Here is a 20,321-nt window from a genome sequence, read left to right as displayed (position 1 = left end):
GCTAGTTGCAATTTCCGAATTTTTTTTTTAGAAGGCCATCTTCGCCCCATCCTCAAGTGGGGGTTCAGCTCTCTCCGTTGTTCCAGGTCAACCTTATGCAAACTAGACTGTGACATGCCTCAGCCAGAGGACTGGCTGAAGCGCACTGAAAGCATCGGGAGAGAAAGAATAACCTTCAGAGCAATGTGTCGGGATCACTTGCGCAATGGAACGATGAGCCTTCCAGGAAAGGGACTTCCTGTGGCACCCTCCAAAGGTAAAAAGGTAAAGTTTCCCTTGCTCGAAAGCCAGTCGAATCCGACTCTAGGGTTGCGGTGCTCATCTCCGTTTCAAAGCCGAAGAGCCAGCGCTGTCCGAAGACGTTTTCGTGGTCATGTGGCCGGCATGATTAAACACCAAGGCACACGGAACGCTGTTACCTTCCCACCGAAATGGTACCTATTTATCTACTTGCAATTTCTTGCTTTCGAACTGCTAGGTTAGCAGGAGCTGGAACTAGAGACGGGAGCTCACTCCGTCATGCAGCAACTCAGGTCTCGAACTGCTGAACTACAGACCTTCCACAGCCTGCAGTTCAGTGTCTTAACCACTTGAGCCATCGCAGCTCCTCCAAAAGACGCTAGCAAATCCTTCCTTATTACAAACATTTCTTCTGGCCCAAGCAGCTCCGTTTGGTCTGAACAGCCTCCTGGTTTTGTTTCTGCAAATACAGAACGCTTCCAGGGCTGAGTCTCTCGAGTGCCGTGTATACTGTACTCACTGAGGAAACAGTAATTTCTCTGTCTTCCGCTCCCGGGATCCCTTGGCCGGAACACTGACTTCAGATCTTTCAGGAAATCCAGCTGCTCTTGCAAATCTGCCTCGCCGTCGGTCTCCTCCAGTCCTGCCACGTAAATCACACCTTCATTGTCTGCATCCATTTCCAGCTGTCTCAGGAGGGTCTCCCAATCAAGTGTCATTTCGGTGATGGGTCTTTGCACCTGGAGGGCAAAGGGTGGAGAGGAAGGAGAGAAACAAACCGGCAATTACCCAGTAGCACAAGAAACACCCAACCAAGCGATCATAATCACGCTGAGCCAGCCTCCAAGCATCCTCCTTGCTGTGACTCCGGTGCAACAGAGAGCCATGTTAGACTGTATTAAGCAGAAGCCATTTCTAGCTGAAAAGCAAGTGCAGAATAGCTCAGTGGCTATGGGCAGGCATTGTGCAGATGCTGCTTTACCAGCACGGAAAGAGCTGTGACTGGCGGCAGAACAGCTGCTTGGTGTGCAGAAGGTCCCTGGTTCAATCCCTGGTGTCTCCTGTTTAAATGGATCTCGGGGAGCAGGTGGTGGGACAGAGCTTTTCCTTCCTGAGAAGTGATGAGAAGACCTCTCTTGAGGCCATCTGCTCTGCACACAAGAGATCCCTCTAAGGCCCCTTTCAGCTACCATTCTCCAAGGGCAGGAGACGGTCGTACCTTAATATAGGATCCCGCAACTTCCGCTCCATTCAGGTTCTCTATAGCAAGTTGGGCTGCCTCTAGAACTTCGTACTGGACACAGATGTGGGGCTTGGGAAAAAGGAGGAGATTGTAATAGAGCACCTAACCATCACAGCAAGCCGACTGCACTTCTATTTACTTTTTTTACACTTTTATTGCGTACATTCTTTAGGGAAGGGGGAATCTACAGTTCTCTCCTGCCCCTTTCTTATTTTCCTTTTCCAAGCTGAAACTCAGCTGCCTTTCAGTGTGCTCAGTCCTCTTCAGAGCACTTTTTTTCTTTATTTTTCAAATGTACGAAATGGTTTTTCCCCTCCCCCGCAGATCCTGGGGGTGGGGGTGGGGACAGGCAGCAAAAATCAGCCTACTCTGTGCGTGATCGGGCTGCCCTGTGATGCTCCAGTTTGCTGTTCAGAAGGGTGACGATGCACAGGGGCTTGTGGGCAAGATGGGATGATGGACTGATGGGTGGAGAAAGTTGGCCAGACTTTCTTGGCCTGTCTCTGCAGGAGGCTTCGGGAGTTTCGTAAGATCCTGGTCTAGGCGTGGCTACTTTCATACCATAAGTGCAAGGTGGTAACCAGGCTCCCAGATTCCACACTTGCCTGGCAAAACGGCCCTCTACCAACACCTCCCTTAATCTGCAGCAGCCTCAGCTCCTAAACCTCAGCCATCAAGTGCTTTTCAGTGAGCTCTCCGAGGACTTGAATGCTCTGTGACTTCCACGATGTGGACAAACCTTGCTATTTTTGTTCAAGGACAACGAGCTGGGTGTCAAACTCTGTCTCTAGTTTGCCATGATTGGTAAGGGGAGGGAAATCCCTGAGGGGTGTGTGTGAATGGCTGAGTGGGTGAACCGCTCTGTCGCAGGCAACGTAACTCTTTCAAAGATACCTCCCTTCTACCAGAGAGGACCTTGGAGCCAAAGCTGTGCCTGCTTCACTGGCTTAGATAAGGGATTTGTGTACTCACAGGTGTGTGTGTGGGGGAATGTAGAGGCGCAAAAGCTAGGCGGGACGGTTGCAGAGTATGATTGGATGTATTGGAAGGGGGGGGGCTCGTTTGAACTGTCTATATCTTTGGATTCTCCCACCAGGACCTCAGTTCTGACACGGTACAGGTCTGGCCTGGAACATGATTATTCCTCAATAAACAAATCACCGCCAGAGAGTGTTGTTGAGAGTAACCTTGTCCAGGAGTCTGACACAGGGACGTTCATGGGGGATGGCAGTGCTTCCTCTCAGATATTGTATACATCAGGAGTCCCCAACATGGTGTTTAGGAATTGGGCAGGGCCAGGTGGGGCTTTTCTCCATCAGAGCTTTTAATTGGCTGTGCAGATTTAAAAAAAATGTTGCTTCAGCAGCCGCTGCCCCCACAACACAAGGATCTTCACTGTGTGGTCGAAAGTCAGCCATGGCAGACATTTTGTGGCTGGCTCCACCTCCCGTGGCAGCCATCTTGTGCCTTTACCCACCACACTGTGTCAGAATCCCAGGCTGTAAAAGGTCAGGGACCCCCGGCATACATCGTAAGTGCTGGTGGGAAGCTAGAAGCCCTATCTTAAAGCCTCCCACACCCCATGCGTCCCATAATTCTGTGTCACGACTAAAGCCTTTTGTGAGGGTCTCCTCATTGCTTAGAGGAGTAAGGAAAGCAAAGTACAGGGCTAGTTAGTGGACAGCTCATATTTTAACAAGTCCCTGTCGAGTTCAAGCACTGTGATTTTAGAAGGGGGAACAAAACCCTCTCCGTCCACTTTACCTTCGAGGTTTCTGTAACGACTCTGATTGACCGAATATGTCCGTAGCTCTCAAAGGTTCTCTTCAAAGCCTTCAAGCACCAGCCCTTTCTGAACGGGCCGGCATAAACCGTCAGCATGCCGTCCAGTTTAGTCCGCAGCTATGGAAATAAGGGTTAATGCTGAATTCATGAAGACAAAAAGGAACCTAATAACCAGCGGATTCCTCTCCTCTCAGGGAAACATTGAGAAGGCAAAGCACGGTTACGTTTGTTCTGAGGTGTGCAGCGAGGTGGGGGTTCAGGTGCCGTGGATCCGAAGGAAACTGAACGATGCTGAAAGACGACCTGGAGATCTCTTCCAAAGCTTGCTGGAGAATCTAAAAAGAATGAAATTTGAATAGGAGACTTGAAGATCAAGGACTGCCAGTCAGTGGTCTGAAAACCCCAGGTGCCTGGAAGAGACCCAGTAGCAGATCGAGTGAAGCAGTGGTCTTTTGCCCATTGGTCAGGACCCCTGAGGACTGCAGAGCCCCTGGAAAGACACCCTTTTTGGAAGGACCTGTGCCCAATGTTCCCTCTAAGCTGTAGAGTCCTGTGAGCAAAAATTCTACTTTGTGAGCTACTGGCATTAAAGTTGTGAGCAGATGATTTGGCTACTGCATAAAATAGTGTGTTCTGGAGCCCTCCTTCCTGAGCCGAGACAAAGATGTGTGAGCCGGAGGCTAAAAAACTGTGAGCTAACTCACACTAAATCAGCTTAGAGGGAACACTGCCTGTGGCTACTGCTAATGCGCAGAAAGCAAGGGCCCCACGCCTCCTGCCTCTTCTCCCACGCAACCGCACTGCGAGGCAAGGTCGTTCAGTGATGCACAAGGTTCTTCCTTGGCTTGTTCCTAACTATGGTGCATCTCCTGCTGCTTGGCATGTGCTTCCTGCTGCCTGTGGCCCTAAATACTAGTGAACGCCTCACTCCGGCGCCTCCTTTGCCTATCACGTGACAATGGTGTCTGATGACTTCCTGTCAATGAACTTGCCACAGGGTGGGCCCCAGGCCTGGAGTGGTTGAAGACTGCTGGACGAAAGGGGTTTGGAAGCTAGGATAAAGGCCTGCAGTGGCTCTTAGGGCACACCCCGGCCACTGCAGAAGAAAGTGACGGGATGGTGGGCTGCCCTCCTCCTCCTCCTCAGGGGCAAGAGGGCTCCTCAGCTGTGGTGGTTGCTGGGCAAGAGTGAGCCTGGGTGAGAAGCCGCTTGACGGGCTCTTGTGCCATCTCCCCCTCCCCAGGGGTTCAGCCTCCCATGTCTCCAAACAGGCATGTGACTGAGGGCATTTCCAACTCACCTGCTTGTGTTGGTTGCTGTTGGGAGAAGCGCCACTCTGCCCTCCCAGAAGCAGCCTCTTTTGACTGAGAGACTGCAAGGCGTCGAGAAGGCTGAGGATGAAAAAGGAAAGCAAAGTCCACTGGGCTTTTACCAAGCCGATGTTATAGGAGGGGCAGAAGGGCTGAGGCTGAGGGACCGTTGCATGTCCGAGACCGAGCAGTATGTTCCCAGCAGGGGCGAGGGGCTTCCCAACTCATGGGACAAAGTTTGAGTCCTTTAAGTGGCACCTTTAAGACCGACGACGTTTAATTCTGGGTATCGGCTTTTGTGTGCCTGACTGGACTCAGACTTTGTTCTGTTGCTTCAGGCCAACATGGCTACCCACCTGGATCTATTCCCAACCCGAGTCTCTTAGCTGTTCCACTATACTGTTATAGGTAAAGGTAAAGGTTCCCTTGCTCGAAAGCCAGTCGAATCCGACTCTAGGGTTGCGGTGCTCATCTCCGTTTCATAGCCGAAGAGCCAGCGCTGTCCGAAGACGTTTCCGTGGTCATGTGGCCAGCATGACTAAACACCAAGGCGCACGGAACGCTGTTCCCTTCCCACTGAAGTGATACCTATTTATCTACTTGCAATTTCTTGCTTTTGAACTGCTAGGTTGGCAGGAGCTGGAACTAGAGACGGGAGCTCACTCCGTCATGCGGCACACTCGGGTCTCGAACTGCTGACCTACCGACCTTCCACAGCCTGCAGTTCAGCGTCTTAACCACTTGAGCCACCGCAGCTCCTCATACTGCTATAGCAGGCCACAAAGAACTGTACTGAAGGGGGGAAATTAATCTGCCCCGCTTAAAAGTGATGTTACTCGTTTGGCTATGTAGTGAAATTAATCTTAAAGGAACCACTGACTATACAGACGGAAACACACGCAAAACAGACTATAGAAGGAAGGGAAACCTCTTTACCGCTGGACGGGTGTCCTCGCCTGCTTTGGGACCCCATTCCTCAGCTCTGGCAAGGAGTGCTTCTTTGAGTCGCCTGCTTGGTTCTGTTCCAGCCAGCGGGCTTCCAGGTTCAGCTCTGCTACCTGGGAAGAAATCGACCCATTTTACAAAACGCATCCTAGAAAGTTTACATTTGAGTCCAGGTTACAGATCTCCGGTCTTGGGAGTTTTGCTGGCAACGTCTGGGATTTCGCCGAGATGTCTGACAGGACTGTAGTCCCTGGGAATCAGGGGTGAGAGGCAGATAGAGCCCTAGAAGATGGGTCTGTTAACAGCAATTAAAGGGGATAGCTATGGAATACCAGACACTGGGGGTGGGGAAGAGACGCACACCTCTTCTTTTCACCTGCCGTAAATATATTCCGTGAAGGGAGGCTGTTCAGATGTGTCTCAGTGAAGTACCGAGGCAAGGCACGGGGACGAGCCATTTTCCTACACTCAAAACCCACACCATTAATAAGGGAAGTTTTGCTCACTGGGCATCCCTGCCATGAAGTTTCTCCTCTGCAATGGTTACCAGCAGAGTTCGTCAATTTACAAAAAATTGCTGCAACAGTTCAAACATTCACAGAATGAGGACAATAATGTATTGGCATTTCCATGTTGTTTTAATCCAGAATTTCTTTTTTCAACAGGTCAGGACATCAAGTCACTGAAGTGCTTACGAACAGTTGTTAAGACGTTGTCCGCTAAAAGGAACTATTTGTAACTTGGGAGCTATTCTTAGCCATTCGGAATGTGTCAACTTCGTAAATATTGGATTACTTTGTGAAAGAATTACAACAAAACAGAATTTTGATAAAGATTGCCTCGAAACGAACATTGAAACTCGAGGAAGTTCATAAGCACTTCAGTGACTTGATGTCCTGACCTGTTGAAAAAAGAAATTCTGGATTAATACAACATGGAAATGCCAATACATTATTGTCCTCATTCTGTGAATGTTTGAACTGTTGCAGCAATTTTTTGTAAATTGATGTATTTTGATTGCTGTGCCCTTTAGTTATATTACCAGCAGAGTTTGAACAGCTTCTGAACTTCTCGAAGAAACAACAAAAGGGACACAAATTATGTAAAACCACATACCTTTCTCGGTCCCTGGCCCATGAAAAACTGGGCCAGTTGGAGGGCGCATGTGGCGTCTTCCGTTGGATCGTGACCCTCTTGGTCTGTGCGCTGGATGTCTTTCCTTGGATGGTGTTGTGTATGTAGATGAAGCAAAAGGCACAAGGGTTAAGTGTAGTGATAGATGTGAGCCCTTCCATGCCTGCTAAGAGAACGCTCCATGTCACGGAAAACATCCCCACTGCATGAGAGGATTCCGGTCCTCATGGAAATTCATGACAGTTTTGGCCAGTGAGGACTTAAGCCATGCACACGGGTGAGAATCACTGAGTCCACCTAGTCCAGGGGTCCCCGACCTTTTTCAGCCAATCGAATCTCCAGTAGTCAATCAGAAGCCTTGCTGGGCAAAAACCCTGCCTGTCCCCACCCACTCCCTAAAATCACATGGAGGGGGGCACCAGAAGAGGTGTTGGCGTGTGAAAATAATGCAGCCATGGGCACCATGACTTAGGAGAGATTGGATTTATACCCCGCCCTTCATTACCCAAAGGTGTCTCAGAGCGGCTTACAAACTCCTTTCCCTTCCCCTCTCCACAACAGACACCCTGTGAAGGTAGGTGGGGCTGAGAGAGCTCTGACACAAACTGCTCTTTTTCAAGAACACCTCTGACAGAACTATGGCTTGCCCAAGGTCATCCAGCAGCTGGGAGTGGAGGAGTGGGGAATCAAACCTGGTTCTCCCAGATTAGAGTCCATGCACTTAACCACTACACCAAACTAGTCAGATGGACTGGCTATACTTTCAAAATGTGCAAAAGGAAGTGCATCTGCACTCAAAGCACAGTTATTCTATGGAACTCTCTGCCACAATACGTCTATTAAGACTCTTATCCCATCCTTCTTCCAAGGAACTCAGGGCAGTATACATGGTTCTCCCACACAACACCCCTGTAAGGTTGGTCTAAGAGGGTATGATGGGGGGGGCAAGGAAAGAAGATATCCTAATTATTTCTTCTCTCCACCCATGGTCCCTTATGGGCCCTTCACCTTCCTGGATTTCTGAAACAATCAATGAAGCAGAAACAGCCTTACCTTAAAACTGCTTCTGCTAAGAATTTCAGCCTGAATCTTTTGCCTCCCTTCCGGGTAAAAAGGAGTGACGTGTCAATCACATTGGGATGTATCATCTAAAAGAGGAGAGCAGGCATTAGAGGTGGGATTCGGGAGATGCCCTGGCGTGCGGCTGTGATCTTGAGGCTAAGGTAACGCTGTGATTGACTTTCTATCACTGGTTCCTTTGACAAATACAGGTGGTGAAAATGCCATCGAAGAGGAGTTTCCCTTTTATTTTCCATCCCCGTTTCTTTTTTCAAAGGTAGAATAGAGTTGGAAGGGACCTTCAGGGTCATCTAGTCCAAACCCCTGTACAATACAGGAAATTCACAAATACTTCCCCCCTCCACACCCCCAGTGACCCCTGCTCCATGCCCAACTATAGGTAGGATGATCTCCCCCCCCCCAATGCCACTAAATGCGGACCATACATTCCACAAGATCATATGAAGAGTTCTTTTGGGACCTGCACCATTACAGATGTTATGGAGGGACTTGCATGTTAATGCTTTCCTGCAATGTAAAAATTCCCTGTGTGTAGGAAATGAGCACATCAGGGAAGAAGGTTGGAGCCTGCCTTTCTCTCTCTGCTCGTTTGTGTGTGTGTGTGGGGGGGACATGGGAGAGTGCAGGTGTGTTAAAAAACGCGGTGCTTGGACAATGAAGTGGTACACTGAGAGCCAGTGTGGACAGAGTGGCAGACGAGGACCCTAGGCAACCCGGATTCGAATCCCCGCTTCAATCATAGATGCTCTCTTGATGACCTTGGGCCTGTCACAAACTCTTAGCCTGGCCTGCCGCAGGGTTGTTGTGAGAGAATGCGGGGAGAACAATATTCTAAGCTGCTTTGAACCCCAACGGGGGAGAAAAACAAGATACAAATAAATAAATGCATATATTCCCAGAAAGAACTTGGTGACTGCGGAGAGTGGTCTTCAGAGGTGAACATACAAAATAAAAAGCCCCCAAGAACATACTGCATTCGCTACCAAAACAGGGCTGAGACTCCCCCTAAATTTAGAACTCATGTCTCTTTTCTTTTGTTATGATCCTGCCCACTTGCTGAGGTCACCCTTTGAGGACCTCTTTCCTCCCCCCCCCCCCCGCTCTTCAGGTGGGTGGCCACCAGAGACAGACCCGTATCCATCGTTCTGGAACACAGTCTTCATACGTTTAGTCCTAGGATGCAACACTATCCTCTTTTCCGAACCTCTGATGGCAAATGACCGTATTCATTAAAGTAAAGTAGGTGCCTGCAACCCCAGTGCCAATAACAAAAGCCATCTGGGGGGACTTTACGGGTATGCATAAAAACATGATTTTGTCATTGAAACAAAGAAATTGAAATAAATAAACTGGGCTGATGAGGATTGGGCAGACTCCTGGAGACATGGATTACAGGAAGCAGTTGAGAGTCAAAGGGGGAAAGGGGAGGATCGGACTGCTCAAGCCCCAGAGACTATAGAATATTCTAGACTGGGATGGATTGTATTCCCACAATTCCTTGCAGGCGCACAGCATGTCATTCTTGTTTTTGAACTGCTGTTTCTTGTGGCTCTTTGGTACATTGTGACCTTTATGGTGTGGTGTGGTGTTTTCAAGCTGGTTTTAATGTGTGCTTTTTACTACTAAAATTGGATTCGTAAGGCCAGTCGCGATAGAAAAGGGGTAGATACAAGGATTTTCAGTACAAATGTCCACCAGCAGCTTAGGAGCAGATCACAACTATTCCAATGTGTTGATAAGCAGATTTGGAGGGTTTTTGCTGAAAGCTGTGAGGCAAAGCACCCCTGGCCTTCCCCTCAAGGTGGTGAGCTCCCCCTCCCTGGCAGCCTTTAAGCAGTGGCTGGACAAACCCTTGTCAGGGGTGCTCCAGGCTGATCCTGCATTGAGCAGGGGCATTTGACTAGGTGGCCTGTGCGGCCCCTTCCAGCTCTGTGATTTTATGATTCTATGATTAATATGAATAGTAACGGGACTGATCTATTCTGCAGGTGTTACTAACTGGTTTCTTGACCTGCACAGTTCTTATCACCTTCAAGGCCAGAGATGGAAACGTGGTAATTAGCTTCTCACAAGAACTTGTGGTCCAGCTGATTGGAGCTGGGAGTGATGAGGTAATCTTCTAGAGGCTTCTCCTGAGAACGTGTCCTGATTGGATGCCATCATCACCAAAACTGGGCCAAAAAACTATAATGTAGCTAAGGCCCTGAAGGAAAGAGACTAGCTGGGAATTTTGACAGACCAGAAGCCTGAACTATGACATGCTTGAATTGCAATTGCTGGCAACGTAGAAAATGCTTGAGCTTTGGTCTTTGATTTGTGAAATTAAGGTTTGTGCCATCTATCACAAGCCCTGAAATGTGTTAGACAGTTTTTTTTTTAATTTATTTATAAAATTTTAAATTTAAAATACAATCAATATCTATGAGTTGAAACAGCAGCAAAAATAAAATCGGGAAGGGGGACACATTCACGATATCTGGGGAGTTTCCTCAATACAAGTGATGAACTTGTGGATGAGCAGGAGCGTTCAGCATTGAAGCAAATGTGACAGCCTCAGTTGATGTGGAAATACTCTTAATTGGTTCAGTGGATGCAGCCACTTATCACCCCCTGTTGTCAATAGATTGCACCATCAACCAAACAGTAGCCCTTCATATTTTGGTTTTCTTATTTGTTCCCAGTCGAATTTGTCTATGTTCATTTTCTCTAATACAGGGTACCATTTATCCATGGGGTTAAGCTGGTGATACTCAACATGTGTAGTATTTGTCCAGGACGAGATTTTCTCTTGTAGGAAAAAATCCCAGACTTTGTGCAGCCATTGTTGCATATTTGGAATGGAATCTGCTTTCCATTTACTTGCTAACAATACTTTAGCAGCTATTAACAGAACATTGATTAGTTTTTTCTTAATTTCTGGTATACCATCTGCAGGCCAAAGGTGGAGCAGAATCAATGCTGGATCGTATGGTAAGTTATACCCTGTTAGAGCTTGGATGTTTTGTATGATGTTTTTCCAATACTGAGCAACAAACGGACACTCCCACCATACGTGTATGTATGATGCTTTCTGACCACATCGCTTCCAACACAGTGGTGAAGTATTGGTGTATATATGCGCCAATTTTGCAGGGGTTAGATACCATCTGTGTAGTACTTTCATTGCTGATTCCTGGATATTCAGGGAGTTCGATATCTTTGCATGGGTTTTCCAGATGTCATCCCATTGATCGTCTGTCAAACATCTTTTGATGTCTTTGTGCCATAGGTCCTTGTAACTAGGCGGTTTTTTTGACTGCACCTATGTGTTAGACAGTTAAGCTAGCTTTCTTGTTTTCTTGCTGCATGATTCTAGCGAGTTGGCTATAGAATATATTTTGTGTTATTACAGACTGAAATAAACTTCCTAAATATTTTTAAATTAAGCAATGGTCAGACCACAATCAGCTGGGCTCTGAGCTGCTAGAGTGGTGAATATTTTTTTCCCTTGCCTTTCTTTAACTGCTGGAGAGAATTAGCTGAGGTTAACTGCGTGGGAGGATAGTGTTTGAGGGTGTCTGGGTGTGTATAGCCTGCTGGAGAGTGGCGCCTGTTTGAGTAAGTGTTGTTTCTGTTTGACTCTGTTGCCTGGGTTGTAGCTGACTGGGGAGATGTTTTGCCTGGGCCTGACTGTTGGCCTCACCCTCTGCTGGGTGAGTCTTGAACTGTGTAAGGATCCTCCTCACCAGAGGCATGAGCCAAAGGGCCCTGTGGCTGTTAGCCTGGGGACGAGGCCTGGGGGCGCTGTAAGAAGCTGAGTAGCTCTTTCATCCTATATGTGTTGAGCTTTTTTGCTTCTGCAAGCCTTTCACAAGTAGTCTTGTGAGGCAGTTTGGCAGGGGAGTTATCAGGGAAGAACAAGAAAAACTAAACCACTTCTGCAATGTATTGCAGCAGCATGGCTGGTGAGGGAGCTGAGGCAGTGACATGAAAAGTCTGTGGCATGTTCTTAGTCTTACTTGAGGGTAACAGGAATTATACTTGTAGCAAGTGTAAATTGGTAGCCCTACTGGAGGATACAGGGACTTGAGGCACGTTTGTCCACACTCCATTTTATGAGGGAATTTCATGGACAGAATGCATGAGATGAAGCACTCCTGAGAGGGAAACAGGAGGAGGGAAAGGAAGACTTGTCTTGGCAGTAGTATGTGCAAAATGGATCTGGGGGTCTTAGTGGACCATACACTGAACATGAGTCAGCAGTGTGATGTGGTAGCTAAAAAGGCAAATGTGATTTTGGGCTGTATCAACAGAAATATAGTGTCCAGATCATGCAAAGTGATGGGATCGCTCTGGTTAGACTTCACCTAGAGTACTGTGTTCAGTTTTGGGCACCACAATTTAAAAACAATATAGACAAATTAGAAAGTGTCCAGAGGAGGGCAATGAAGATGGTGAGGGGTCTGGAGACCAAGTCCTATGAGGAAAGGTTGAAGGAGGTGGGTATGTTTAGCCTGGAAAGGAGATGATTGAGAGCTGATATGATCACCATCTTCAAGTACTTGAAGGGCTGTCATATAGAGGATGGTGCAGAGTTGTTTCCTGTTGCCCCAGAAGGTCGGACCAGAACCAACGGGTTGAAATTAATTCAAGAGTTTTCGGCGAAACATTTGGAAGAACTTCCTGACAGAACAGTTCCTCAGTGGAACAGGCTTCTTCGGGAGGTGGTGGGCTCTCCTCCTTTGGAGGTTTTCAACAGAGGCTGGATGGCCATCTGAGAGCAATGCAGATCCTGTGAACTGAGGCAGATCATGAGAGGGAGGGCGGGAAGGGTTGCCTCGGTGCTTAGTTCTCGTAGCCCTTTGTTATACGCCCAGGGAAAAGGTGATCATCACTTTGGGGTCAGGAAGCAATTTTCTCCAGGCCAGTTTGACCAGGGATCCTGGAAGTTTTTTGCCATCTTCTGGGCATGGAGCAGGGGTCACTGGAGGACTGGGGGGGGGGGAGTAATTGTGCATTTCCTGCATTGTGCAGGGGGTTGGACTAGATGACTGTGGAGGTCCCTTCCAACTCTTTGATTCTATGGTTACTTGTGTACAGCTGCCCTGGGGATCCCTCCGGGTTCAGCCTTGGACTCCTTGACAAGAGCCCATGAAAAATGATTCCCAAATGAAGAGAAGTAAAAGAAGTAGAAACTACAGATCTACAGGTCAGCAGTAAAATACTAGTATTGCTGAGAAACCAATTAAAGGCTCTTTGAAGAAGCACCTCAGGCTTAGAAAGGACTGAGGAATGGCCTGTCTGGGATTCCCAAATGGCCTTTTCACAAAAGGAGTATGGCAGAGAAACCAGAGGTCAGCTTTTGAAGTGGGGAGATTCAGCCTCAGAAGCGAGGAACCTCTGTTTAAATGATACTCACTTCTAAAGCTCGGAGGTCAAAATTTAGAGAATGACCCACTAAAACAGCGTCGGGAGGAAGCAGACTCTTCAGCCGGGCCTGGACGTCAGCAAGCCTGGTGGTGACGGAACAAAGCAGCTTCTCTGTGATGCCGGAGTACCTTCAAAAGACAGCCAAGAGGGCATCTGGCAGCGTGAGGGAACGAATGGAGAACCCAGCTCAGGACACGATGTGGCAGGAATCCTAGGGACGGAATCTGGCCCCCGAGCCTTCCCTCACTCTTGTTTTGAAAGCCTGACAGCTTTTTGTCCTCCAGCAACTGACTTCTAAGTCTCTCAGGGTTACAGACAAAAGGGAAGCAAACACACAGGGGCCACTGCCCACCCTCCCGGGGACCTCCATGAGGCACAAAACCTCACGGCTATGGAAGAGACAAGTGCTGAAACACAACTGACCATTTGTCTCCTCATCCCCTAAACGGCTTTTGTTGGCGGCCATCTTGGTGCATCTGAGAGAGAGGTAAGACCAGCCTCCATTTTGGCTCATACTTCTATTCCCCCCCCCGGCCCGGTATAATTCCACTTTAGTTCTTGGGGGGACAAATGAATTAAGTAAACAAATCATTCTCTGCTCCCGGTCTGACTTGACAGATTTAAAATATGCATGCCCGGACTTTAAAAAAAAAATGTACCTGAGGAGACTTATGGCGCATTTAAAATCCTAAAAACCACAAGTTTCATTCTGCTATGAGGGTCCCAATCCACAGATTGAAGAACACTGGCCCAGGGATTTATGACAGTATTCTACTGCTGAGGAACCCCCCCCCCCCCAAATCTGGCTTTGCTTGTCAATTCTCAAATCACATGATGAATTTGGGGAGGGGCAGTGTCTGATCCTTGAAAATCCTAAATGGTTTCCTTGACTAAGTCTATAAAGAGGCTACCTTGTAAGGTAATTCTGTATTGGCGACGAGGGCTTTACAAGCTCATCCATAATGCACTGGCCGCTGCCATCCACCACCGAGACTCGCGTGAGTTCGGATCCTTTATCGGTGAAGCACTGGGCAAAAGAAAATGACAGCATTTAGAAGGGCTCTTGTATGACTGGGCCAACAGTCTCCCCCCTCCACACACACCCGAGGCAGAATTTGGTCCTTGCTGGTTCTTTATCGACATACTATTACCCACCAGTGGCCACCATCTGCAGATACCTAAATCCGTGGATCGGGGCCACCTGGAGGCTAAAGAGGTTTTTCTGCACACTTGGGGCACAGCTCAGGAGGCCGACTGACAGCTGCTCAGACGCAACTGCTGCAGCGGAGGACGTTGGCTGCTGCTCCAGGCCTAGATGCGGTCTGCAGGGAAGGGGAGGAAGGAAGCCTAGGCGAGTCTGCCCAGAGCAGCTCTGGATGAGTTGATGGAGGAGGTAGAAGGTCCAGTAGTGGCTTCATGGGAGCCTGAGGAGAAGGGGGGGGGAGATGAGATTCCTCTCCCTGCGAGTATTGCGGGTCCCCACTTCTCTATATACTATTAGCTACATGTGGCCATAATCTGCAGGTAGCTAAATCCATGGATCGGGGACACACAGAGGCTAAAGAGATTTCCCTGCACACTTGGGGGACACCTCAGGTGTGCACAAAAATCTGAAATGTTTAAATTTCCCCCCCAAGTTCCCCCCAAATATACTTTACTTCTGCAGTAGTGATAGGTAGCTGCTGCAGCAGAGCTCGGCAGCGGACGCTGGGAGCCGCTCCAGGCCTGCCCGCAACAGCAGCACACATTGGGAGCGGCTCCAGGCTCGGCCGCAGTAGTGGACACTGCAGGGCTCGGCCACGGTGGCAGCGCACCTCGGGAGCCGCTTGGGGCCCAGCGGTGGTGTCAACACTAGTTGTGAGCTGCCTGGGGCTCAGTCACAGCAGTGCGCATCCGGAGCTGCTCCAGGGTCGGGTGTGGCGGTGGGTGCCGGAAGCCACTTGGGGCCCGGCCACGGTGGCAGCAGATGCCGGGAGTCACTCCAGGCTCGGAGTGACGCCCAGACACGGCCACTCCTGTGGCCAGGGTCCAAGGTGAGCAGTTGGGCCTGGATGTGCCGGCTCATTCATGGGGGCGGGGAATGGGATTCCTTCCCACCATGAATTTTGCAGGGTCCCCCTTGAAATTTCCAAAAGCGAGACATTAAGAGATGTGCTTCAAACGAGGGCTGTGTCTCCAGACTGCTAACAGACCCAGAAGGCTCCCCGTACCAAAGACTTCATGCTGGACTTTTGACATCTCTTGTGGAAGATTCTGCACAGGTCGACCACTGTTTGTGGTCACAAAAAGGAAGCAAAAAATTACCATTTCACAGTCCAGACCGAAAAGGGGGCTGTCATCTGAAGGTGCGATGCTGCGACAGATGGAAACAAAATGGCTGCAGTCACTGGACCCTGCAGAAAGAAGCAGAGATTGTTCTCAAAGGAAACCATCACGAGAGCCGATGTGTGGCACAGAGGCTGGGCACGGATATGGGGAAACCCAGCGTCCAAATCCCTGCACAGTAATGAAGCAGGGGAGTGTCAGATGCTCAGGCTGCGGGGACAGGCTGGAAACCAGTCTGGCAAGTCTCTATATTCCTCAGTAGAAGATGAAGAAGAGATTGGATTTACACCCTGCCCTTCACTACCCAAAGGAGTCTCAGAGCGGCTTACAGTCTCCTTTCCCTTCCCCTCCCCACAACAGACACCCTGTGAGGTAGGTGGGGCTGAGAGAGCTCCGAGAGAACTGCTCTTGAGAGAACAGCTCTGACAGAACTATGCCTTGCCCAAGATCATCCGGCAGCTGCAAGATTCTCACAGATTAGAGTTGGCGCACTTAACCACTACAACAAAGTGGCATTTGGTAGCAAATTATTGGCCCTCTACCTGACTTCACAGGCCAGGAGGACTGTGGGGCTGCTGTGGCTGAAACTGCCTGTGCTTCCCTCCTCTAAAGAAGCCAGTGCTGATCAACAAGGTTCTTGTTTCAAATCTTACCCTGCCAACTCCAAGTTGCTATTTCTCAAGACTATCCTACCCATGACGCAGAGTGTAGCAGGTGTTCCTACATGGCCGTGCACCTACTCTGCCAGTCAAGTCAGTGGGATTCATAGGTTTACCAGAATACTTGGAAGAACATTTGGAAAAAAACCCCACTTTACAGTACTCAAAGCACTTTATGTACATTCCAACAGGCAGCTCTACCTTCTAGAGGGTAGTTGTAGCGACGCATCTCTTCTGGGGTTAGAATGTAACTGGACAGCCCACGCCTTTCTTCTCCGTATTTCTGAATTACTGGATCTTTCTTCAGTTCTGAAATAACAAGTCAGGAAAGTTGGATGAAAGTGTCTGAAAGCTGTTTTCAAAGCACTCCTGGGAAAAGCTGAGCTTCCTTGGAAGCTGATCGGGAGTTTCCGCACTGAGAAGATCGATTGTGGCCGTCATGGGGGGGGGGGAGGTTCTCCCACGGAGGGCTCGGATTCAGCAGTGGGCTGTGATCCTCTTGCAAGCTGCAAGGGGAGGAGGAAGAGGGTGCGTGGGAAACTCTGCCTCCGCATCAGGGGCAAAATGGCCGTGAGAAACAGGCTTAGCTATGTGATGTATTGATGACTACGGGAAAAAAAGGTAAAGGTAAAGGTTCCCTTCCTCGAAAGCCAGTCGAATCCGACTCTAGGGTTGCGGTGCTCATCTCCGTTTCAAAGCCGAAGAGCCAGCGCTGTCCGAAGACGTTCCCGTGGTCATGTGGCCGACAGGACTAAACACCAAGGCACACGGAACGCTGTGACCTTCCCACCGAAGTGGTCCCTATTTATCTACTTGCAATTTCTTGCTTTCGAACTGCTAGGTTGGCAGGAGCTGGAACTAGAGATGGGAGCTCACTCCGTCATGTGGCAACTTGGGTCTCGAACTGCTGAACTACCGACCTTCCACAGCCTGCAGTTCAGCGTCTTAACCACTTGAGCCACCGCAATCTAAAGTGAAGTCTAAATTCCATGTTAACTGAGGTCAGATTCCTGTGATTTATGCTGAGAAGGGGGAGAGCAGCATGGAGTTACCTCTGCCAAGTGGGACCTGAAAACTACAGTAAGTTGACAGGTAGACTGAGAATAAAATAGAAGAGGGAGGAACTCCGTACGCTCCTTGAGAATCTCCAGTTTGGGCTAATCAGGAATGTTAGGGAACCAAAGTTCAGGTGCCCATTAAATGGCATTTGGAAATTCACAGGGCAAAGCTGATAAAATTACCTTCTCTGCTGAGCGGTGGATTGTCATTTGCTCCTGGCAAAGAGAAGCGCTATTAAAAAAAACAAGGCAACACGTCTTAAATAACGGACAGATAAAGGAATGAATGCACAGATCAGAAAAGTGAGCAACAGTCAGATCTGATGCAGGAGATGTGTCCTTAGATTTCCCACACTCCCTGTCTTGAAATTTAAAAACAGAGGCGCTGGGAAGGGTAAGTTTAATAACCTTCTCCACCTGTACCGATTTGCCTGTGTCCGATCTCGTCAGATCTCAGAAACTAAGCTAAGCAGTCAGCCCTGGTTAGTATTTGGATGGGAGACTGTGATGAAATGCATGTTTGAGTTTTTCCCCCCCTCTGGGCAGAGAAACTCAGTTTATCTTCATAAAAATGCTAATGGGTCTAGACAGTAAAGTGGCCAAGCTTCCCCCTTCTCCAGACAGGCAACAGAGTTTGGAAGATCTTAGGCTAGAATAGCCCCAAGGATAATCTCCAGGAAGGAGCTGGAGGAAATGCTTCCCTGATCTGGGCTGGCCGGGTCAAATGGGAGGGGAAAGAGAGATGATAAAACTTCCTCGCAGGAGGAAGCAGCTCTCTTTCTTCGGGATGCTGTGTTCATGAGAGGATAGACCTCTCCTCTGGGAAGGCTGCCATTATTGACTATATGCTCACCTGGGAGACTTGGAGCAAGCTTCAAAGTAAAGGAAACTTTTAGAGATCTTTAACTTCTTAAGTAAAGAAGCCTGTCCTATTTTAACAGCTGATAGGGCATGTACAGAGAAAGGGACAGAGGATTTGTGTTTCTACCAACTCCAGTTTGGTGTAGTGGTTAAGTGTGCGGACTCTAATCTGGGAGAACCGGGTTTGATTCCCCACTCCTCCGCTTGCACCTGGCTGGATGACCTTGGGAAAGCCGTAGTTCTGATAAGAGCTGTTCTTGAAAAAGAGCAGTTTCTGTCAGAGCTCCCTCAGCCCCACTTACCTCACAGGGTGTCTGTTGTGGGGAGGGGAAGGGAAAGGAGTTTGTAAGCCGCTCTGAGACACCTTTGAGTAGTGACGGGAGGGGTATAAATCCAATCTCTTCTTCTTCTTTTATATTCCTTGCTCAATCTGGTGCTGTGCTAAAAGGATGCTTATGAACATTTTCTTTTTAATAAATACTTTATAACTTTTGATGCTGGCAGTGGTTCCCTGTACCACATAGACCTCCACCATCTTGGACACACTGTTTTAAATGGGGTGCCGGGGGGGGGGAGGCAGGCAGTTGGCAAGCGACTATTCCTCCAGGGGCACAAAAGGCATTAAAACTGTCTCCGTGGTAGCCAGGCATTGGGCAGCGGGAGACACTGAGGCAAGGCCTCTGAACTTGGAAGGGAAGCTGGGAGTCCTGATCCTCCCAGTGGGAAATCCCAACAAGGATCAGATGGTGGTAGAGGGCTAGCCTAGAGAGAAGGAAAAGCCCCTCCGGGGAGTTGGGAACCCCTAGGAGGGCAGGCCAGAACAGGCCCATTCTGCCACAGAGACCACCAAGGAAGTCCAGGGTTGCTTGGCAGAGGCAGGCAATGGCAAACCCACCTCTATTCGTCTCTTGCCTTGGAAACCCTAAAGGGACATCTTAAGTCAACTGCGACTTGACGACACTTTACACACAGAAACTACTCTGGAGATCCCAGTTTGGTGTAGTGGTTAAGTGTGCGGAGTCTAATCTGGGAGAACCGGGTTTCATTCCCCACTCCTCCACTTGCACCTGCTGATGTGACCTTGGGTCCGTCACAAGCTCTGGCACAGCTGTCCTTGAAAAAGAGCAGTTTCTGTCAGAGCTCTCTCAGCCCTGCCCACCTCACAGGGTGTCTGTTGTGGGGAGGGGAAGGGAAAGGAGTTTGTAAGCCGCTCTGAGACTCCAAGTGAAGGGCGGGGCATAAATCCAATCTCTTCTTCTCTTCTCTTCTTCTTCAGTGTGGGCCAGCTGGTTTAAAGATATACCAACCTCTTCCCCTCAGCTGTGTTTTCTCTGTCTTAATTTCCCCTCCCACCCCTACACTACGGTTACTTTAGAGAATGGAGCATGGCACAAGGGAGGTGGGTCAGATCACGTTCAAGACGCGTGGTTTGCATCCAGAAAGTTCTCGGTTCAGCCCCTGGCACTGCCAGCTAAAAGAAGGAGAAGGAAGAGATTGGATTTATTCCCCGCCCTTCACTTGGAGTCTCAGAGCGGCTTACAAACTCCTTTCCCTTCCCCTCCCCACAACAGACGCCCTGTGAGGTGGGTGGGGCTGAGAGAACTCTGACACAAACTGCCCTTTCAGGAAGAGCTGTGCCAGAGCTTGTGACTGACCCAAGGTCACCCAGCCAGGTGCAAGTGGAGGAGTGGGGAATCAAACCCGGTTCTCCCAGATTGGAGTCCGCACACTTAACCACGACACCAAACTGGCTGCAGTTTCTCTGCAGCAGAACTAGGGAAGAGCTCTGACCGAGACCTCGGAGAGCTGCTGCCATTCTGAGCCGACAATATTGACCTAAATGCACCAGCTGTCTGACTTGGTATGAGGCAGCCTCCATCACTGTCTCTCTGCCTCCCCATGCCTCAGTTACATCCACTGTCAAAGCCCCCCCCCTCCCCCCCCCGTGTGCCATGGTAATGGTATAGCCAGTCATAACTTGTACACCACCAAGAAAACCCTCAAGAAATCTCCGGCCCTGCCCACATTGGGAAGTTCACAACGTCCCCAGGAAGCCACATCACTAATGTAGGAGGGCCGAGCAGCGCCGTGTGCCTTTCTGCTCCCCTTCCCGGGTCTCGTTTTATTCAGTCCCTGCCAGGGGTTGTTTTGTAGAAAAAGAGCTAGGGGAACTCATTAACATAACTCATTAGCATATGCCACACCCCCTGACACCACCGGAAGTGTGTCATAAGGCCACACCCCCTGACATCACCGGAAGTGTGTCATAAGG

At 49.2% G+C, this 20,321-nt stretch overlaps 1 protein-coding gene across 1 annotated transcript in view; it reads right to left on the bottom strand.

Annotated features, from left to right (window-relative positions):
- LOC107114581 (putative RNA exonuclease NEF-sp) overlaps positions 1-20,321 on the bottom strand; it is a 31,842-nt gene that overhangs the window by 4,182 nt on the left and 7,339 nt on the right. Inside the window, exons 4-16 of the mRNA XM_015416118.1 lie at positions 17,372-17,420; positions 16,332-16,439; positions 15,451-15,539; positions 14,058-14,173; positions 13,136-13,274; positions 7,711-7,805; positions 6,640-6,742; positions 5,515-5,636; positions 4,569-4,659; positions 3,493-3,603; positions 3,248-3,385; positions 1,460-1,552; positions 761-980 (exon numbers count right to left, since the gene is read on the bottom strand). Coding sequence (XP_015271604.1) covers positions 761-980; positions 1,460-1,552; positions 3,248-3,385; positions 3,493-3,603; positions 4,569-4,659; positions 5,515-5,636; positions 6,640-6,742; positions 7,711-7,805; positions 13,136-13,274; positions 14,058-14,173; positions 15,451-15,539; positions 16,332-16,439; positions 17,372-17,420 — 1,474 coding nt within the window. The remainder of the gene's footprint in view (positions 1-760; positions 981-1,459; positions 1,553-3,247; positions 3,386-3,492; positions 3,604-4,568; positions 4,660-5,514; positions 5,637-6,639; positions 6,743-7,710; positions 7,806-13,135; positions 13,275-14,057; positions 14,174-15,450; positions 15,540-16,331; positions 16,440-17,371; positions 17,421-20,321) is intronic.

Source organism: Gekko japonicus, unplaced genomic scaffold (assembly GCF_001447785.1).
Source record: "Gekko japonicus isolate JY-2015 unplaced genomic scaffold, Gekko_japonicus_V1.1 scaffold321, whole genome shotgun sequence".
Lineage (NCBI taxonomy): Eukaryota > Metazoa > Chordata > Lepidosauria > Squamata > Gekkonidae > Gekko > Gekko japonicus.
The sequence above is the reverse complement of the archived record's forward strand: the minus strand, read 5'-3'. Positions and strand labels throughout refer to the sequence as shown.